This window comes from Sinocyclocheilus anshuiensis, unplaced genomic scaffold (genome assembly GCF_001515605.1).
Source record: "Sinocyclocheilus anshuiensis isolate Anshui unplaced genomic scaffold, SAMN03320099.WGS_v1.1 scaffold185, whole genome shotgun sequence".
In the NCBI taxonomy this organism is placed as follows: Eukaryota; Metazoa; Chordata; class Actinopteri; order Cypriniformes; family Cyprinidae; genus Sinocyclocheilus; species Sinocyclocheilus anshuiensis.
In genome coordinates this window covers 1758577-1776530 of record NW_015539887.1, presented here as the reverse complement: position 1 = coordinate 1776530, position 17954 = coordinate 1758577, and the positions used below count along the sequence as shown (strand labels likewise).

Sequence of the window (17954 nt, the reverse complement as noted above, 5' to 3'; positions counted from 1 at the left end):
TGTGTGTGTGTGTGTGTGTGTGTGTGTGTGTGAGAGAGTGAGTGTCAGTGTTGTGGGAGAAGCTAACTAAAAGTAGCACTGCTACTAACTAAACTACAATTAAGCAGCAGCTGTTTTTTAAACAGTGTAGCTTAAACAGTAGCAAACAAATTTTTCCAACAATAGCTGTGCAACACTGCTAATTTAAATATATGTACCTTTTTGTATCAGAGTTGTGATTTTAATTCCCACACCTGCAACTATATGTCTCACAAACTGACTTTATTATGTCTCAAACATTTAACTTTCTTGTAATTGTGCCTTTTTGTAATTGTGACTTACACTTACCTCACAGTTTGACTGTATATTTCACAAATTCAACATATCTCACAACTGTGACTTTGTTTCCACTAAGTGTGACTTTATGTCTCATAATTATGACTTTAAATCGAACTATTGCAGCTTTATAGCTAACAATTGCAACTTTGTATTTTACAGTTTGACACTGTCACTTTTTTACTTTGTTTCTCATTATTGTGACTTTATATCAGTCATAATCTAAAGATTGCAACTTTGTATCTCACCTTTTTAATTTACAGTGTTTTACAATAAACCCAAGCTCATTGAAAAAAAAATTATGATAAAATAAAAAGCGTCCATCCATAAAAAAAAAGTGTCTCACGTGGCTCCGGGGGGTGAACAAAGGCCTTCTGTAGCGAATCGATGCGTTTTTGTAAGAAAAATATCCATATTCAAAACGTAATAATCACTTTAATGTAGCTTGCGCTCACTGTTGTAAACGGAAGCAGTTCCGGGCGGATGACCTCTGAGGTCAGCGCTGCGCATGCGCTGGTGAGTCTCGTGAAAACCAACGTTTGTTAACAGGAGCAAAGGAAGCAAAGTTTCCTTACTTTAGCAAAGGAAAACCAGTCTCCTCTTGGCTTATATCGAAATCCTCCGACATTCTTCTTTACAAATCCTCGCTTTGTATTTCTAATTAGTGACCGTTGTTTTGTTTTGATCTCTCAGCTGCGTTTCCGCGTGCGTCACTTCTGAGCGGCACATGCGCAAAGCTGAACTCATACGTCATTCCCCCAGAACTGCTTTCTTGTACAACAGTGAGTGCAAGCTACATTAAAGTGATTATTACGTTTTGAATATGGATATTTTTCTTACAAAAACGCATCGATTTGCTACAGGAGGCCTTTGTTCACCCCCCGGAGTCGTGTGAGACACTTTTTTTTTATGGATGGGCGCTTTTTATTTAACTTGTTTTGGACTGAAGCATGCAACACCCGCTGAGTGCCATGAAACAGCTTGAAAGATCAAAGACAATTTTTTATATAACTGACTGGATTCGTCTGAAAGAAGAAAGTCATATACACCTAGGATGACTTGAGGGTGAGTAATTTATTGGCTATTTTCATTTTTGGGTGAACTAACCCTTTAAGTAGCAAATGAGAATCATTAAAATGAATGCATATATTTTGAGACAAAGGTCTTCTTTATGATTTAAATATATTTTTTATATTAACATTTTAATGACAGTATATTTATTGAAAAAAAAAATATTTTATTTTTCAAAATAAGCAGAAAATAGTACAAACTTTGCTAAAGTGATTGTTTTGAACAAGTATTAACTTAGACATTATTTAAAAAACATTATTTTAGCTGAAGTATTTGTATCAATACCGTGTGCCTTTTACCCCATGCTGGTGAGCCTTTTACTCTTTTAGCCTTTTACAATTACCTTTATTACTATTATTATTATGTTTTACTTTGAAGGAGAAAAACAGGCTCCTATAGTTTCTGACTCCATTTATTAAGACAAATAGTGTGCATGTAATAACTGTTCAGTTGCATATATTAGCTAATTCTGTTTAGATTTAACGTTATTGCACAATTAATTCGTTCAAAATACCAATTTTGTACCAACACCAATTAAATTCTAAATCATATAGTGTGCTCTTATCTAGCTTCATATGTAGTTAGCTATTTTTTGTTAGCATTTTGTATTGTAGCTGATTAGTTTTTAGCGTAAAAAGGTTAGCTTCACTGTTGTTTAACTATGAATTATGAGTCGTTTGTAGCCTGGCAAGTTACATTTCAGTAGCTTTCCCAGGAAAGTTGTGTATATATGCTTTCACAAAGCTAGCATGTATGTTTGTGTTTGTTTCTACTACAGAGTAGTTGTGTGTGTTTATGCATAGCCTCTGGCAGGTTTAAATTACACACTTGTTGACAGGTGTGAAAGTTTCAGGTGCTTTTGCCATTAAAAATGCTAAAGCTCATACACACACACAATGCAGTGGTCAGACATGCTTTCTCTAGAGGAAAAACAGTAGCTTCCAGCACAGCTTTAAAATCAATCAATGATGGAGACTCCAGCTTTGGTATCTGGCAATTTCTGTGCAGTGAGAGAAATTCCAGCATAGCCGTACAGCTGAAACATGCATGAAAACACAGTTACACACTCACACACATGTGCTGCTGACAATAAGACATTAGCAGGTGCTCTGCGCTAACGCTAAGTCTTAGTGGGAAAGCTTACCTGAAAGATTTGCTTGAGAGAGAACAGCGCTCTTCGCAGCTCACGTCCAGTCGAATTGTAGAGCTTTTCTGCAGGAGAAAACAGGGAAAAGAGATTTGAGTTGATCTTCATGTGCTTTACTTTCTAACATTTGCAAGTTTAGATGGAGCCTTTGGGCTATTTTAATATATTAAGGGGACATATGCTCCATAATAGGGATGGGCGTATCGATCCTGAAGTATCGATATATCGATACAGACACGAGTATCGAAAGCATCGATACTCAAACAAAAATATCGATACTAAGGTGTGCTTTATTTACCAGTGATTTTGTTTATTTAACAATAAATTAATGCGTACAATATGCACTGAATTGGACGAATACCCCATGTTAGCACATAATTGTGTAGGATATTTTCCTGCTCATCTGAACACACGCAGATGTTGCAAGACAGAATCAATCAATCACGGAGAGCGTTTACTCACTTCTGACAGTGCATTCAAACAGGGCTGCGTTTCCCAAAATATCATAAGAAAGCATTGATGCCTTTGGGAACGGCAGCCCAGAACAATGCTTATCAGAGGACAGAAAAACATATATGGTTGAGTTATTTCACAATAAACAAATTGAAATTGTAGCCTACATAGTTTGTGCAATTACATTTATTTAAATTGAACGTTGAAAGATAATATTGATCATGTTCTATTCTGTAATGTTAATATAAATCATACACTGTCAAAATAAAAAGGTTGCATTTTATGCATGCAACAGCCCTTCACTGTAGTCCCTTATGAAAATGAACCATGGTTTTACTAAAGTGACCACAGTTCAACTATAGTATTTGTAGATTTCCATGGTTACCACTACAGTAAACATATTTGAACCATGTGTAAACGAAAATATAATTTAATAAGTTGCAATGTTAAAATGTGTTTCAAATATAAAGTTAAGTGGTTATCATTACCCATTTTACTCTTAGTAATTTAATACTTTAATAAATTTCATAATTTAAAAGTTCAGTTTAGAAGTATCGTATCGTATCGATATCGACGATACTGGCCTTGAAAAATATCGGTATCGTATCGAAAACAAAATAAGTGGTATCGCCCATCCCTACTCCATAACTCCAGCACTTTGGAGCCCAGGAAAAGAACTGAATTGTGTTTGCTGTTAAAAAAGCAGTGCTTCAGTCTGCCAGCGTGTGGCAGGGTTGAGCAGAGTAATGCCTGTGTGCTTTAGTGCAGTAGCTAAAGACAGACTCAGCCTCTGACTCAGCACCTATATGAAATAATGGGCATGCATCTCTCTCTCTCTCTCTCTAGTATCCTTGATTATCTCTTTATCGATGGCTCTGAGGAGCTGTATACTGAAACCACAGGCCGAAGCTCACAACATACTATGCTCTCTCTCCATTTTTCTTTCTCAATGTGTCCCCATAGAGAACTCTCATTAACATTCCGACCTCAATATTGGCAGCCTGAGAGTCTAATTTAATCATGCCTACTGCTGAGTGTGTGTTTGTGAATGTCAGACTCTCTCTCTCTCTCCCTCTCTCTCTCTCTCTCTCTCTCTCTCTCTCTCTCTCTCTCTCTCTCTCTCTCTCTCTCTCTGTGTATTTGTGTCAATGCCAGCTTTTGCATGCGTACATTATTATGCGCATGTGAGAAGGAATACTAGTCTATTAACTAGCAAATATAATACCAAAGTAATGTCATCTACACCATATGTAAGGAAGGTACGAAAATTTTTTGCCACAACTGCCAATGGTACTTTGCATTAACTGAATCAAATGTATAATATATAGTGGACACATAACATGTAATCCTAAAAAAAGTTACTTTCCAACTTATTGATTGAATTCTGGTCCCTTTATGGAGAAAATAAGTTCTACTAGTTTAATTCTCTAAATCCCCAATCGCTAAGACAAGAAGAGATTAAACTGCTAACAGGTTTCATTGCTAATAATTACAGAAATACAATACTACATACAGGAGCACCATATCCACCCTTTTTATAAATATTCTCAAGTATTTCAGAGTGCCAGAGAGGATTTTTTTTTCCGGTTTGTCTTTATAATTGGCCGGCACATTTCCAGAACTTGTTTTCATATACAGTAACGACAGGGTTTTGTGTTGGGTTTGACAGGACCACACCACTGTGATTTACCTCCGGCATATGTTTCTGTTGTGGGCCTCAACAAATCATGTGGAGCAAAGACAAGAACCGCATGAACCAAAGCCAGCCATCTTTTTCAACCAATGTGTCAGAACTTTAATCTGGTTTTACTCAGATGTAAATCAAAGCCACCTCTAGGGAGAAAAGACCTCTGGCACACCTGTACACCTCAAGATCCAGATTATAAAGAACAAAACAATTAAGTTAAACAAGTCTCTTTGAAACAACTTGTCAAAAATATCCCAGAAAAAAAGTCAAACTGAACTTTAAAAGATTACCCAATCATTTTAGTAATGTAAACATTCTTTTAAAGGGACCATGTTCTTTTTTCAGTGAAATACACTTATAATCAACAATTCCTGCAACAAAACAGTCAGCATTTTTACCTTTCTCTAACATATAAGCCAGAATTGTATGGTTTAAAACAAACAACAGATGACAAACCATCATTCATTTTGAACAGAAAGTCACATGGGGGCTGTACAAAGTTCTGATCCTGTTCAGATTCAGAATTGTTCATTCCAACTTGCATCTAAATATTTGTAAATATTGCAACGACTGCACAGTAAAAGTCCCAACAGATATGATTTGCAAAAAACAGTTTCCCATGATATTTCCGTCCAATACCAGTATGTAGAATGCAGGGCTCATCAAACAGATATTAAAGATGAAGTGCGCCACTAATGGCATTAATGGTGATAGAGTGATAGAGCATTAAACTTAGTGTCACCACTAATGTCATAATATAATGTACAAAAATATTAAAGGAGGAATAAGATTATTGTGATGTTTTTATCTGCTGTTTCGACTCACATTTTGATGGCACCCATTTGCTGCAGAGGATTCACTGATGAGCAAAAATGCTAAATTTCTCCTAATCTTTTCAGATGAAGAAACAAACTCATCTACGTCTTGGATGGCCTGACAGTACATACATTTTCAGCAAATTTTTTGCAGGTTTAACTGGTATCAAACAGGCTTCCTGTACACTCCTCCTGTCTGCCATTGGTCAAAAAAAACGATAGTTCCGTCCTCAAACTCGCACTATTGGCTGAGAAGTCACACTTTATTTTAAGGTCCAATTCTCACCATTAACAAACCATTAACTTCAACTTTTGCCTCAATAAACTCCTAATTTGCTGCTTATTAATATTTAATAAGGTAGTTGCTAAATTTAGGTATTGGGTAGGATTAGGGATGTAAAATATGGTCATGCAGAAACCAGTCATAAGGGTCAATTTTTTGAAATTGAGATTTATACATCATCTTAAAGCTGAATAAACAAGCTCTCCATTTGTGTATTGTTTGTTAGGATAGGACAATATCTGGCCGAGATACAACTATTTGAACATCTGGAATCTGAGGGTGCAAAAAAATCTAAATATTGAGAAAATCGCCTTTAAAGTTGTCCAAATGAAGTTCTTAGCAATGCATATTACTAATCAAAAATGAAGTTTTCATATATTTACGGTAGGAAATTTACAAAATATCTTCATGGAACATGATCTTTACTTAATATCCTAATGATTTTTGGCATAAAAGAAACATTGATCATTTTGACCCATACATTGTTTTTTTGGCTATTGCTACAAATATACCCAAGCGACTTAAGACTGGTTTTATGGTCCAGGGTCACATATGTGCTTTATAAGCACTAATAATTAAGTTCCGTATCAGTTACAAAATATTAATATTGTAGAAACTTAATTTGCTGTAAAGTTGCTTTGCAATGATTTGTATCGTGAAAAGCGCTGTACAAATAAACTTGACTTGACTTGACTTAATAAACAGCCAATATGTTAATAATAGGCATGCTAATAAGCAACTATTTAATAGTGAGAATTGGTCTCTATACTAAAGTGTTAACGGTTGAGCCAAAGTTGCCATGTCCGGACTATTCACGCTGCTCAAATAGAGCAATTATAGCACAAGAGTCATAGATGTCACACTTTTCAGGGAATCAAAAATGGTGTACTTGCAACATTAGGATGCACAGGAGAAATTATTAAAAAAATATGTTTTACACTTTTAACTCTTCATAACACAACACCTCTTGAAGAGTGGACATACAGGCTGAAAGACTTGAGGAATGATCTGTAGACCTCAGCAGCATCTGGTGATAATTTGTTCTCTTCCTCACATTTAATACCATGTCTTGTAAAATTACTCTTAGAATCAACACAAACAACAATAAAAGCACATTCTGTTCAAGCAACCTTGGCCTCCAAACCTCCTCCATCTCCTGCTATCAAGAACCTTAAAACCACCTCTGCTAAAGCTTCCATCCATCCTTTCCCCGTATTTCTCTGATCCTGCTGGAACCGAGGAGACCAGACAAAAAGGACTGCAACCTTTACTCTGGGACTTCCATATTTGGCCCTCACTTTCTCTCTTTTTTTCCCACGAATCATTTTCTCATTCAGAACTCAGTGTTCTCAAGAGTCAGCATTTTCTCTCTCTAACTCTACCTCTGATTCACCAAATTGGATTTCAACAAAACTAGCATTTTCAAGACTACTGACAAGAGCTTGCTCGTTTTTGCTACATCATTGGACATATATTTTAAACGTGGTTCTAAAATCTGCTACCCATCAATATTTTCTACATAATTTATTTATTTATTTAGCAGGAGGAAAAACCTACGCCCACTCTGATGGAATAATTTGTTAAGACTGATTCATCTATAACACACGAGTCAGTCTTTTGAACGATTCATTAAAAGAATTGTCCCAAAACAATGATTTCTAAATGATTTGCAAAATGAGTCGAGGTTTGGTTGATTAGCATGACCCGGCTTTACCCTGCTGGTGGATGCCACAACCCAATGTTTCCTACAGAGTGAGAACATTAAAATAAACAAACATTGAAAAGAACTGGTTCATAAAAGTCGTTTGTTCATGATTCTGATTCAGTGTTTTCTAATTCACTAAAAAGAACTGGCTCATAAGAGTCATTCCTTCAGGAATCAGGCTATAGTTATTATGTCGCATGTTTTTGATTCGTTAAAAAAAAGAACTGGCTCATAAGAATCTTTCGTTTAGGAATCACTCTACATTGGTCATGCTGTATGTTTCTGATTCACTATAAAGAACTGACTCATAAGAGTCTTTCATTTAGGAATCACCTGGATTGGTCAAGCTTAATGTTTTTAATTCGATAAAAAGAATAAATTCATTAGAGTCATCAAACTCATTCATTTGAGAATCAAACTGTTTGTACATTCCTGCTCTTGTTCTATTATCTTACCATTCTACCACCGACGTAATCACTGTCTCTCACGTTACCCAGAATTCCTCCCCTAAACGACTCCACACTCAGCCCAGACCTCCATCCTCCTGCTTTAAGCCAGTAAACTGGCAGGCTGGCAGCAGAGCTCTGTGATCACTGGAGGATGAAGGGTAATGAAGAGGAGGGTGAGCGTGGGATCATTTCTCATGGACCCTCTTATACTGCCACATGGCTCACTGGAGACAGAGAGCTTCAGCGATCCGCAATCAGACACGCGCTGATTCAGCTAATCTCCAGTTCCTCTCTGCGGTTTCTGGATGAGTCTCGTGAATGTGATGATCACAAAAATCACACAGTGACAAACACATTCGATCTCTCCACAGTCATAAAACCACAATCACGACACGGATCTTGTTGTATCATGCAATGACTCCTTCTCTTGGAATGTGTGTGTGAGACCGGCTCAGTAATTTTGCTACTGTGTTTGTGTGATCTCTCTATATGTCAGCTCAGACAGTCTACTGTAACTCAGCCCTACACAGGCTTTCTCCAATAAACCTGTCACAGAGTTATTCCCGCCTGTCATACAAATATCTGCAGACCGATACACACACACACTTACATATACAGACACACATACAGCACAGGGAGAGTGAGGCCCTCCTTTAATGAGAAATATTTCAGCTCTGATTAGTTCCATACCAGCTGGCAGGGATAAGTGCCTACTGTCTCATCACGTCTCATCACGTTCAGGACGAAAAATAATAATAATGGACAGAGAGAAAGACAGACAAAGGAGCCAGTCAGAGAGTGTGAGACAGATAAAGCGAGGAAAGAGATGTACATATTTATAGTGTATATAAAGTGGTCCTAAAAAGTATCTGAACACTAAATGAATAAAATAAAATAAAATAACAGTACTTTTAACAGTGTATATCAACTGATAAACTTTGCTGAAAGTAACCAATATCATTCATTCAAATTCATTTTAAACTCATTTATAAATATTACTCTTGCAATTATTATCTTGTAAACAGATTTATTTTGTACATTTTGTGGTATAGATGCAGAAACATGCCAAATAAAATAAAATAAAATATTTATAATAAAATAAAAAATAATAAAATATTTTTTAAAATATCAGGCTATATTTATTGTGGTATAGCTGCAGATTTTTGTGGTATAGATGCAGAAACAAGCAAAATAAAATAAAATAAAAATAAAATAAAACAAAATAAAATAAAAAATATTCACAGCACTGTCCACTTGTCTGCTCTAGGCAATTTTAAATTATTACCTGTGACAATTATGCAACAGAAGTCAATGTTGTGTAAAGGCATAGAGTGCATGCTAACGTAATTTGCAAAACTCACAATTTTCAAAACTGTAAGAGTTTTGGAAAGATGTTTCATTAGAACAACTGGCATGTTTTTTTGTTTTGCTTTTGTTTTCAACAGTACAAACCAGGAACACACTGTACTTCTATCCCTCACAGCCTGGTTTTCACTTCAGTCAAAAATTAAAGGGGTGGTTCACTGTTTTTTTTCTAGGCTTGATTGTGTTTATGGGGTGCAGTCTAACATGTGTTACTGCTTCGTTTCTCTGAGAAACGCGCTGATCAGTTTCCTGCTTTTATGAAGCCCCTCCCTCAGAAATAGGATCATGCAGAATCTGTGCAAGCACGGCTTTTAATGGTAGGCCTATGTTTTTTGTTTGTTGTTGTCTCATATCCACAGCTGGGGTTGCATATCCTCATGTTGTTGTTTTATCCTGATTAAAGCTTTAATACAGTACGGCAACTGCACACGTGTCCATGTTTAACGCTTTTCATAGCTATGTGAAAATAAGTGTATAATTGTAACAGTTCATTGTTGGAGCTGAGCTGAATGAGAGAGAGAGAGAGAGAGAGAGAGAGAGAGAGAAAGAGAGATGCAGAGCAGGGAACGCGAGGAACAGTATTAAGAACTGCTGCTTTAGAACATTGATTTTGAAACTTGTGAATCCATTTGAATCGTTAGAAGACAGAATTGCGATTCATATATGAACAGATTTTTACGTGCACCTCTAGTTTTCTCTTCCTCTTCTCTAAAGCAGCGCAGTATGGCCTCGCCCCCTTTGCTGCCTTTTCCCGAGTGCGGGCTTTATCTGGGTTTGTGATGTCATGAACCCGGGAAGTAACTCGTTGTAGTCCCTACCAGTCCCTTGCACTGAACTTTCAGCTTCGTAACTTTGCAGATATTGTTTATGCTCAAACAGCAACATCACACACTAACTAGTGTTAAAAAAGTGAAATCGCAATGAACCACCCCTTTAAATACGCCACTAACTATAATCTATTGGTGGAACTAATAGACTAATTTGCCAACTCACATTAAACACTAAAAAAAGAATTATAATTGTGGAACATAAAGAAGATAAATTAATATTTGATATTTTGTTCATTCAATGAAAATGGGGGCCAATGTTGTTTATTAGACACCTTTTACTCTCAATGTATGCCAAAAAAACCGTTATATCAAATGATTTTTTTGTGTTATATAGAAGTCATACAGGTTTGGAAAACCTGTAGGTTTCACCCCCATTTTGGAGTGAATTAACCCTTTAAGAGCGAAAGTGTGTGAGGGTTACATGTGACCTGAGGCATTGCAGTTCAAATATTATCATACAAATGGCACCTGCTGCCCCTCAGCGGCCCTTATAAAAGCTAAAATGAGGGAATACAAGGATGAAAACATGAATCAGCGTTTACAACTTTACACACTTTTCAGCGCTTTCTGAGGTACAAGGTCATGTCTCCTCTGAAACCGGTGTGTGAACGCCTCCGTCTGATGATAATAATAATAATAATAATAATAATTATCCAGTAATAAAAGTAGGAGCAGTAAGTTTGCTGCCTCTCAGTTGCCGTAGGGGCTGTGGGGAAGCGATACAGTGGGATCTGAATGGGAAAATGAGAAAACACACACATACTCTTGAGTAAAGTCTTCATAAATTGATGAAAATTTTCACTTTCATTGTCAGAACTTGTTCAAGCTTAGTGACAGGTTGTAAAAGAATCATTCTTTGAGTCATTCACAAATGATTCACATGATTCAATTAATGACTGATTTAGTTCTTATGGACTCACAGCTGTTAACAGCTCAATGAAATGGAAGATTATCAGTGAATAATTTCTTCATTTTTTTGTTTATTTCTCATGTCAAGTTACTGTATGATTTCAGAAGACTTTAAATACAGCGTTTGAGTTGTGTGGATCACTTTTATAATATTTTAATAGTGCTTTTGCATTTATTTTGAAGCTTGACAGTGCCAGTCTCCATTCATTGCATTCAGATGGAAAAGAGCAGATGCAAGTAAGTCATATGGGGTTGAAATGACATAAGGGTTATTAAATGATGACAGAATTAGATATTTGGGTGAATAATTCCTTTAAAGTCAACATGAAATAGAAATTCTAAACTTATTGCTCTTACTCTTAACAATTCATCCATGCATATGTTTCATTATGTTTTTCTTGTAATATTTAATTAAAATGACATAACTTGATCTTCTGATGAAACAAAAAACTTTCTGGTGACAGATGTCAGACTTCTCCAATTAGAAATGCATAGAACGATGCATAGAACCAAGTCCCCACCCCACATGTTTTTGTTGTTTTTCCATAATCCATTCCATTTGGATTTCCTTAAAAACATGGAGGAAAAGATCTGACGCTACTTCCGTTGCATCGCAACTTTAAGTAAGACAAAACGAACAAGTCTCTTCAGACCACCTGCATTATTTTCTCTCCATCCACCTCTTTTGCTCTGTTCTTCATTTATGGAGAGAAAACTGGAGTAATTACAGTGAAAACCTCCCCAACATGAGTGTGGGCTCGTAACATGCTGCTTTATGGCCTGACAGGCTTCTCTGCTTTCATCCTCTCAGTCAGTCCAAACATGGAGTGGGTGATAGGTCAGAAAATGCAGATAAACACAGGCAGGTGGGAAACATTAGGCAAAAATGCAGGTAATGATGAGATCACTCAAAAGCGGTGGAAACCAAAACTGAAAAGGACTTACTGGGTGGGGCAGCGAGGGAATTAAACGGCTGTGCGTGTGAATTAAGATTTTAAAGAGGATGTTCAACGTGCGTTTGTGTGTGGATGTGCATCCGATGTTAACTAGCCAGCTCTTCAACATATTGTGTATGGAAGCATGGCAACTTTTTAATTAATTTGTTCCTGCCACTTGAAGTTTGTTCAGATGAATGCTGTGCTTTGATGAGAGCCAGATGGAAGTCTGGTACTTGGCGTTTGATAAGTTTTAGCCTAGCATGGGCCACACAGGCAGAAAACAGCCCAACTGGCAATGGCTTCCACGAACTGTGTAAAGATTAGGGGTGGGAATCTTTAGTCACCTCACGATCCGATCCGATTCCGATTCCGATTCTGGGAGTCACGATCCGATTCCAGAACGATTCTTGATCTACTTGTCCCCCCCCCTTATTAATTAATTAGTTTACCGACTTGAGAATCTTAATATCCTTACATTTACATATCCTTACATAAGTAATTAAGTACTTTTTAAAATAATTACAAATTGAAAAAAAAAAATAATTAAAACAGTTGTATGTTAAGAATTTTAAACTAATATAACTTCAAAACATACAAGCAAGAAGCAAATAATAAAGAGGAGCATAGAAACATATTGCAAACAACAAACAAAGAGTGCTTTCAGTATTTACATTTAGTCATTTAGCAGACGCTTTTATCCAAAGCGACTTACAAATGAGGACAATAGAAGCAGTCAAAACTAACAAAAATATATAAAAATATATAAAAGTATTTAAGATTATCTAAATGTTTTCCATTCAAGAACTATGAGTGATTTTTCTTCATCTTTACTGTTGTTTTTTACTATGACATCATAGACACCGGGAGATCTATTAAGCTGCATTCACGCACGGATCTCTTTTGAAATATAAGAAGTAATGTGGTTTGTCCTGTCCGTTTAATCCCTTAAGACATAACTGGCTGTGTTTACATTAATTTTGCATCATAAAACCATTTTGAGACGCAAGTGCATTAAACCACTTACACGCGCACAGCCGCATGTGCGAGAAGTCTTTACAAACAAAGCATTTGTTTGACGTGTTGCGTCAAATGCTGACGCAACACGTCAGCATTTGAAATTGAAAGCAGCCTTCTGTTAGTGAGGTTCATATTTTAAATATATAAGTCCACTGCATTCCAAACAACATAAATGATTACTTTGTAGAGCATTTGTAAAGAAAATACCGACGGCGAGACCGCACACTTCAAGTGTAACCATAAGCGGAAATCCCGGGGGCGTCGGGGGGCGGGGGGGGACAGGACCCCCCATCTGAGGGTTGTCCTCCCTAAAAAATATGATTAAAAATCACACTGTGTATTGTAAATAACAATGTTTTATACTTTAAATAACTTTGTAAGTAGTAAAACAACACAAACGCAAACGGGGCAAAAATGCGTTTTAAGTTTAGAAACATTTTGAGTCTCCCCTTTCCTTGCCTCACAGTGCTTTGGTCCAAATGCCTGCTTTCCTCTTTTACATCAATCAGTGTTGCCATGTGCGTGGTTTCCCCGCGGAATTGGGCTACTTTAACACTGTTGCCGCGGGTTGTTTTTCATTTCCGCGGGTTGAAGCGCTCCTAACGTGATATTTAGCTCCAGGAATGCGATTTTTATCTCCTCGAAACGTGATTGGGCTAGTTTTGGGCTAGTTTTGAGTAGCAATTGGGCAAGGTTTTTTTTTTTTGCGAAAACCTGGCAACCCTTCATCACCTACACACACAAGTCCGTTGAGTGTGAAAAAGTCAATAGTTGTGGAACTACAGTAAGTAAGGCTGTCAAGGCTATTTTATTCACTTAAACATCTAATGAAGTGATTATTTTATCTTTAATACAGATAACGCCAATGTATTTTTCGATGAGTCCGCTATTTTAGCAATAATAACATTACCTGCTTGACGGATAGTAATGTCTACAATGGACACGACCGCTATCGCAGTGCGACTACAACAGCATGAAGTTTTCTAATTTGGCATGGTCTCCCTGTTACACTAATAGTAGTAAGGCTTTCTTCTGTGTATACTTATCCTTACAAGTACAATTTTAGCTGTATTATTTGTGTCCCCTTCAAAAATTGCTCTTGAGAAATTTTATGTTTATTGTCCCCCCTACTGTTAGATGAAATTTACGCCCCTGAGTGTAACATCAAACAAAGCGCATCCTGTGCAATGAAGCCCGCGAATGTCCTTGTAATTCGCTTCAACCTTTCCGAACTTTATGAAAGATTATTTTACGGAAGGTTCGAGTGGTGTATGTGTGTGAGGAATTGGAAGCAAGCAGAATACGGGTGCTTCTAAAGCAAACTCAGCGTCATCGCGCATCTGGTTAAAAACTAAGCTCAGAATCGATTCGGAAATTCTCAGAATCGATCCAGAATCGTTGGAGAGAGAATCGCGATGCATCGATGGATCGATTTTTTCTCCTACCCCTAGTAAAGATAGGTAACAAAGAGAAAATAGGTAACAAAGGAGACAACCATCCTTCAGTCCGTTATTCATCAGCAACAGAGGCTGACAAGAAAGGCTCTCTCTTTTTATGGGAAAAATTTTGACTGGGAACAGAAGGCTTTGTGAAGGATTCATGATCAAAACGCCACCACGCCTGAATTTAAATAAAGCATGAATTTGAATAAAACTCATAAAACATTTAAAAGGGGGTGGATAAAAAGACTTGAAACCACATTAAGAAAAATGCAAACAATTAGGAGTCATGTGTTGGCATACTACGTGGAATCTGAGGATTTGTAAAAAATATTCACAGTGTGCAGTGATTCATAAAACAACTGGCTAATTTTAAGGATCTTTGATGTATGGTATATGGTAGGGGTGGCTGATCAGCAAAAATTCTGGATCTATCACAAATGTCAAACCAAAAAAATAACATTTTATTTAAGTCATTTAAGTCACAGTCATGAACATTGCCAATACGCACACACACACACACACACACACACACACACACACACACACACCATTCATTTTTATTTCTTCAGTTCTGAAGCATTAAAACTTGTGGTCACACTTTAAGGTCCAACTCTTGCTATTAACAAACCATTAACTATGACTATTGCCTCAGTAAACTCCTAATTTGCTGCTTATTAATAGTTAGTAAGGTAGTTGTTAAGTTTATGTATTAGGGTTAGGATGTGCTTTATAAGTACTAATAAACAGCCAATATGTTAATAATAGGCATGTTAATAAGCAACTTGTTAATAGTGAGAATTGGTCTCTATACTAAAGTGATACCAAACTTGTTTACGTATAATATTTAAACCTCTACTATATGATAACAGATATGAATAATTCCAGAGGTAATCCAGTCAATGTGATCATTTCCGCACACCCATGATAACAATTTAAGTTTTAAGAATCTTCAAGGTCAGAAAATGTCTGAGATGGATATCAGTGAGCAAGGTGCTGATTCACTAATTTATGTAATTATATATAATTACATAGTGTAATAATTACCAATGCTGTAATAATTAAGTGGATTTGTGAGTTTGTTTAGTGAAGTATTTGTTAAACTTTGTGAGTCTTTTTGAGTGATTCATTAAAAAGAACCAGGTTACAGAGTCATCTACTTGTGAAAGTTTTGTTTTAATCAATTCAAATTCAGATCAATCAATTCAAAGCTTGTTAAGATAAAAAAAAGATACTCAAAAATGTCATCCACCCCAATATTTTAAACACAACCTCCAACATGACTCATTCCAATGAACAAAGATCACTTGTGAATTTGGTGCCGAATCCACCAGACTCAGCTGTAGGATGCAGTTACAACACAAATGCACCATGCTGATACATGCTGACTCAACTGCACTCGTGTACAAAAGCTTTCTCTTCCACTCCTCTGAATGCCAGCGAGGACTGTGGAATATGAAACCCCTGCTGAATAAGCCAGTGCTGATCACCTTTCCCTATTCTGATATCTAACCCTGGGATTGTGCTCGTTCGGCATTTCTTTGCGAGGTTCCCACCAGACTGTGAAAATCCCTCTACTACAAGCTACCATTGTCTGTGCAGGAAACCTGAGACACCCATTATTTGTGTGTTAATAGATCGCTTATATTGTAAAAGTTCTACCCAAGTGACTTAAAAAGGGCAGGGGAGAGTGCAGTAATCTTAATTGTTACTAGGTCAAAGATGGAGCTGCTTGTGATAAAACCATCCACAGGATCCACAGAAGGTACAGTCTGACATCCTGGAGACTGGAGCTTTGGGGCTTCAAAAAGGACACAAAAATTTGAGTTTGGATCTTCAAAAATTTGTAAAGCTTTGGATCTTCAAAAAGGACACAAAAAATGTATAAATGTATAATAAATGTAGTAACGCACTATATTAAGAGTCTTCTGAAGTCAATCCATAGCTTTGTGTGAGAAACAGACTGAAATTTGGTCATAATTTATGAAAAGTTGGGGGAAAACACAATAATTAGATTACAGAACAAAATCAATTTCACAACAGGTTTTGTTACAAATTAAAAAATTTTAAAATAATGTTTTTTTTTTTGCTTTTTTAAAAAGGTTAATTTTTGAATGCAGTAAATATTATGACAATTAAATATCAATTTAATTGCTGCAATGTTGTAAATGCGTTATGAACTGTCTTTAATTTAATTAAAATGAAATGAACACATTTATTAAGTAAGGATTCATAAAATTGATCAAAAGTGACAGTGAAGACATTTATAATAAAAAGAAAATGCTATACATTTGAAGATTCTATTCATCAAATAATTCTGATATAAACATGTATCATGGTTTCCACAAATATATTAAGCAGCACAACAGTTTTCAACATTGATAAATAAATAAATAAATAAATGTGTCTGACCAATAAATCAACTTTCTGAAAGATCTGAACCATTGAACCATTGAAATTAACCATTTCTGAAAGATCACATGACACTAAAGACTGGAATAATGGCTGCTGAAAATTCAGCTTTGCCATCAGAGAAATAAATTACACCTTAAAGTATATTAAAATAGAACACTGTTATTTTAAATTGTAATAATAATTCACAATATTACTTGCAATATTGCATTTTTTTTTATCAAATAAATGCAGCCTTGGTGAGCATAAGGCAGTTATTTAAAAAAAAAAAATAGCTTATTGATCACAACATTTCGCTTGTGTATATGACCACACAAATTTCACCAAAAAACTGGGCCCTCTGATCTCTGGGCCCTCAAAAATTTGTAACCAATAGTGTAACGCACTAACCCACAGAAGCAACGACAGGCAAAGCAAGTACATACACACACATAACCACATTAGATTTCCCCGTAAACATGTACCAGGATATGGAAGCACATGCGCAGGGTATAGACTTTAGTTCGAGTGTATGTTTAAGAGTGTCATTCAAGAACAACAGATCCACAGGGTGCTGCATCAAACGTCTGGAGCGCGGCCAGTCAGTAAGAACATTTGGCAGCTCCTCAGTCATCCTCAAAAGCTCTGTAGCGCTCTTGTTGCAGTAACAGATGCTGAAAGTACTTAATTGCATTTCAAAGCCCTGTGGTGCATGGCCCACTCCTGCATGCACTTATTTTCATAGCTGGAGCCTCGTAAAGTGCCGCTGTCCCCAAAAAAAGCAGGTGCTCGCAGCCGCAAATTGAAGATTAATCATAGAGAGGCCCTGAGTTTGGGTCGACGAGCTGTTAGAGTAACATCAACCTGTTTTCGCTCTCTGTCGTTTGATCAGGCGTGTTTAAAAAAGCACATTTGATGGACAGATTTCTGTCACTGAATGTGAACTGCAGTGTGGTGGTTTCTTAGATTTTAAAGGAATGAGTTATAAGCCAGCACAACATCAGGAAATTGGCTAAAATGGAGATACACACATGCTACGATTTATATCGGAAAACAGATGGGGATTTTACACACACACACACACACACACACACACACACACACACACTCACTCACTCACTCACACACACACACACACAC

At 36.6% G+C, this 17954-nt stretch overlaps 1 protein-coding gene across 1 annotated transcript in view; it reads right to left on the bottom strand.

Annotated features, from left to right (window-relative positions):
* fhod3b (formin homology 2 domain containing 3b) overlaps positions 1-17954 on the bottom strand; it is a 207723-nt gene that overhangs the window by 78939 nt on the left and 110830 nt on the right. Inside the window, exon 4 of the mRNA XM_016482239.1 lies at positions 2531-2598. Coding sequence (XP_016337725.1) covers positions 2531-2598 — 68 coding nt within the window. The remainder of the gene's footprint in view (positions 1-2530; positions 2599-17954) is intronic.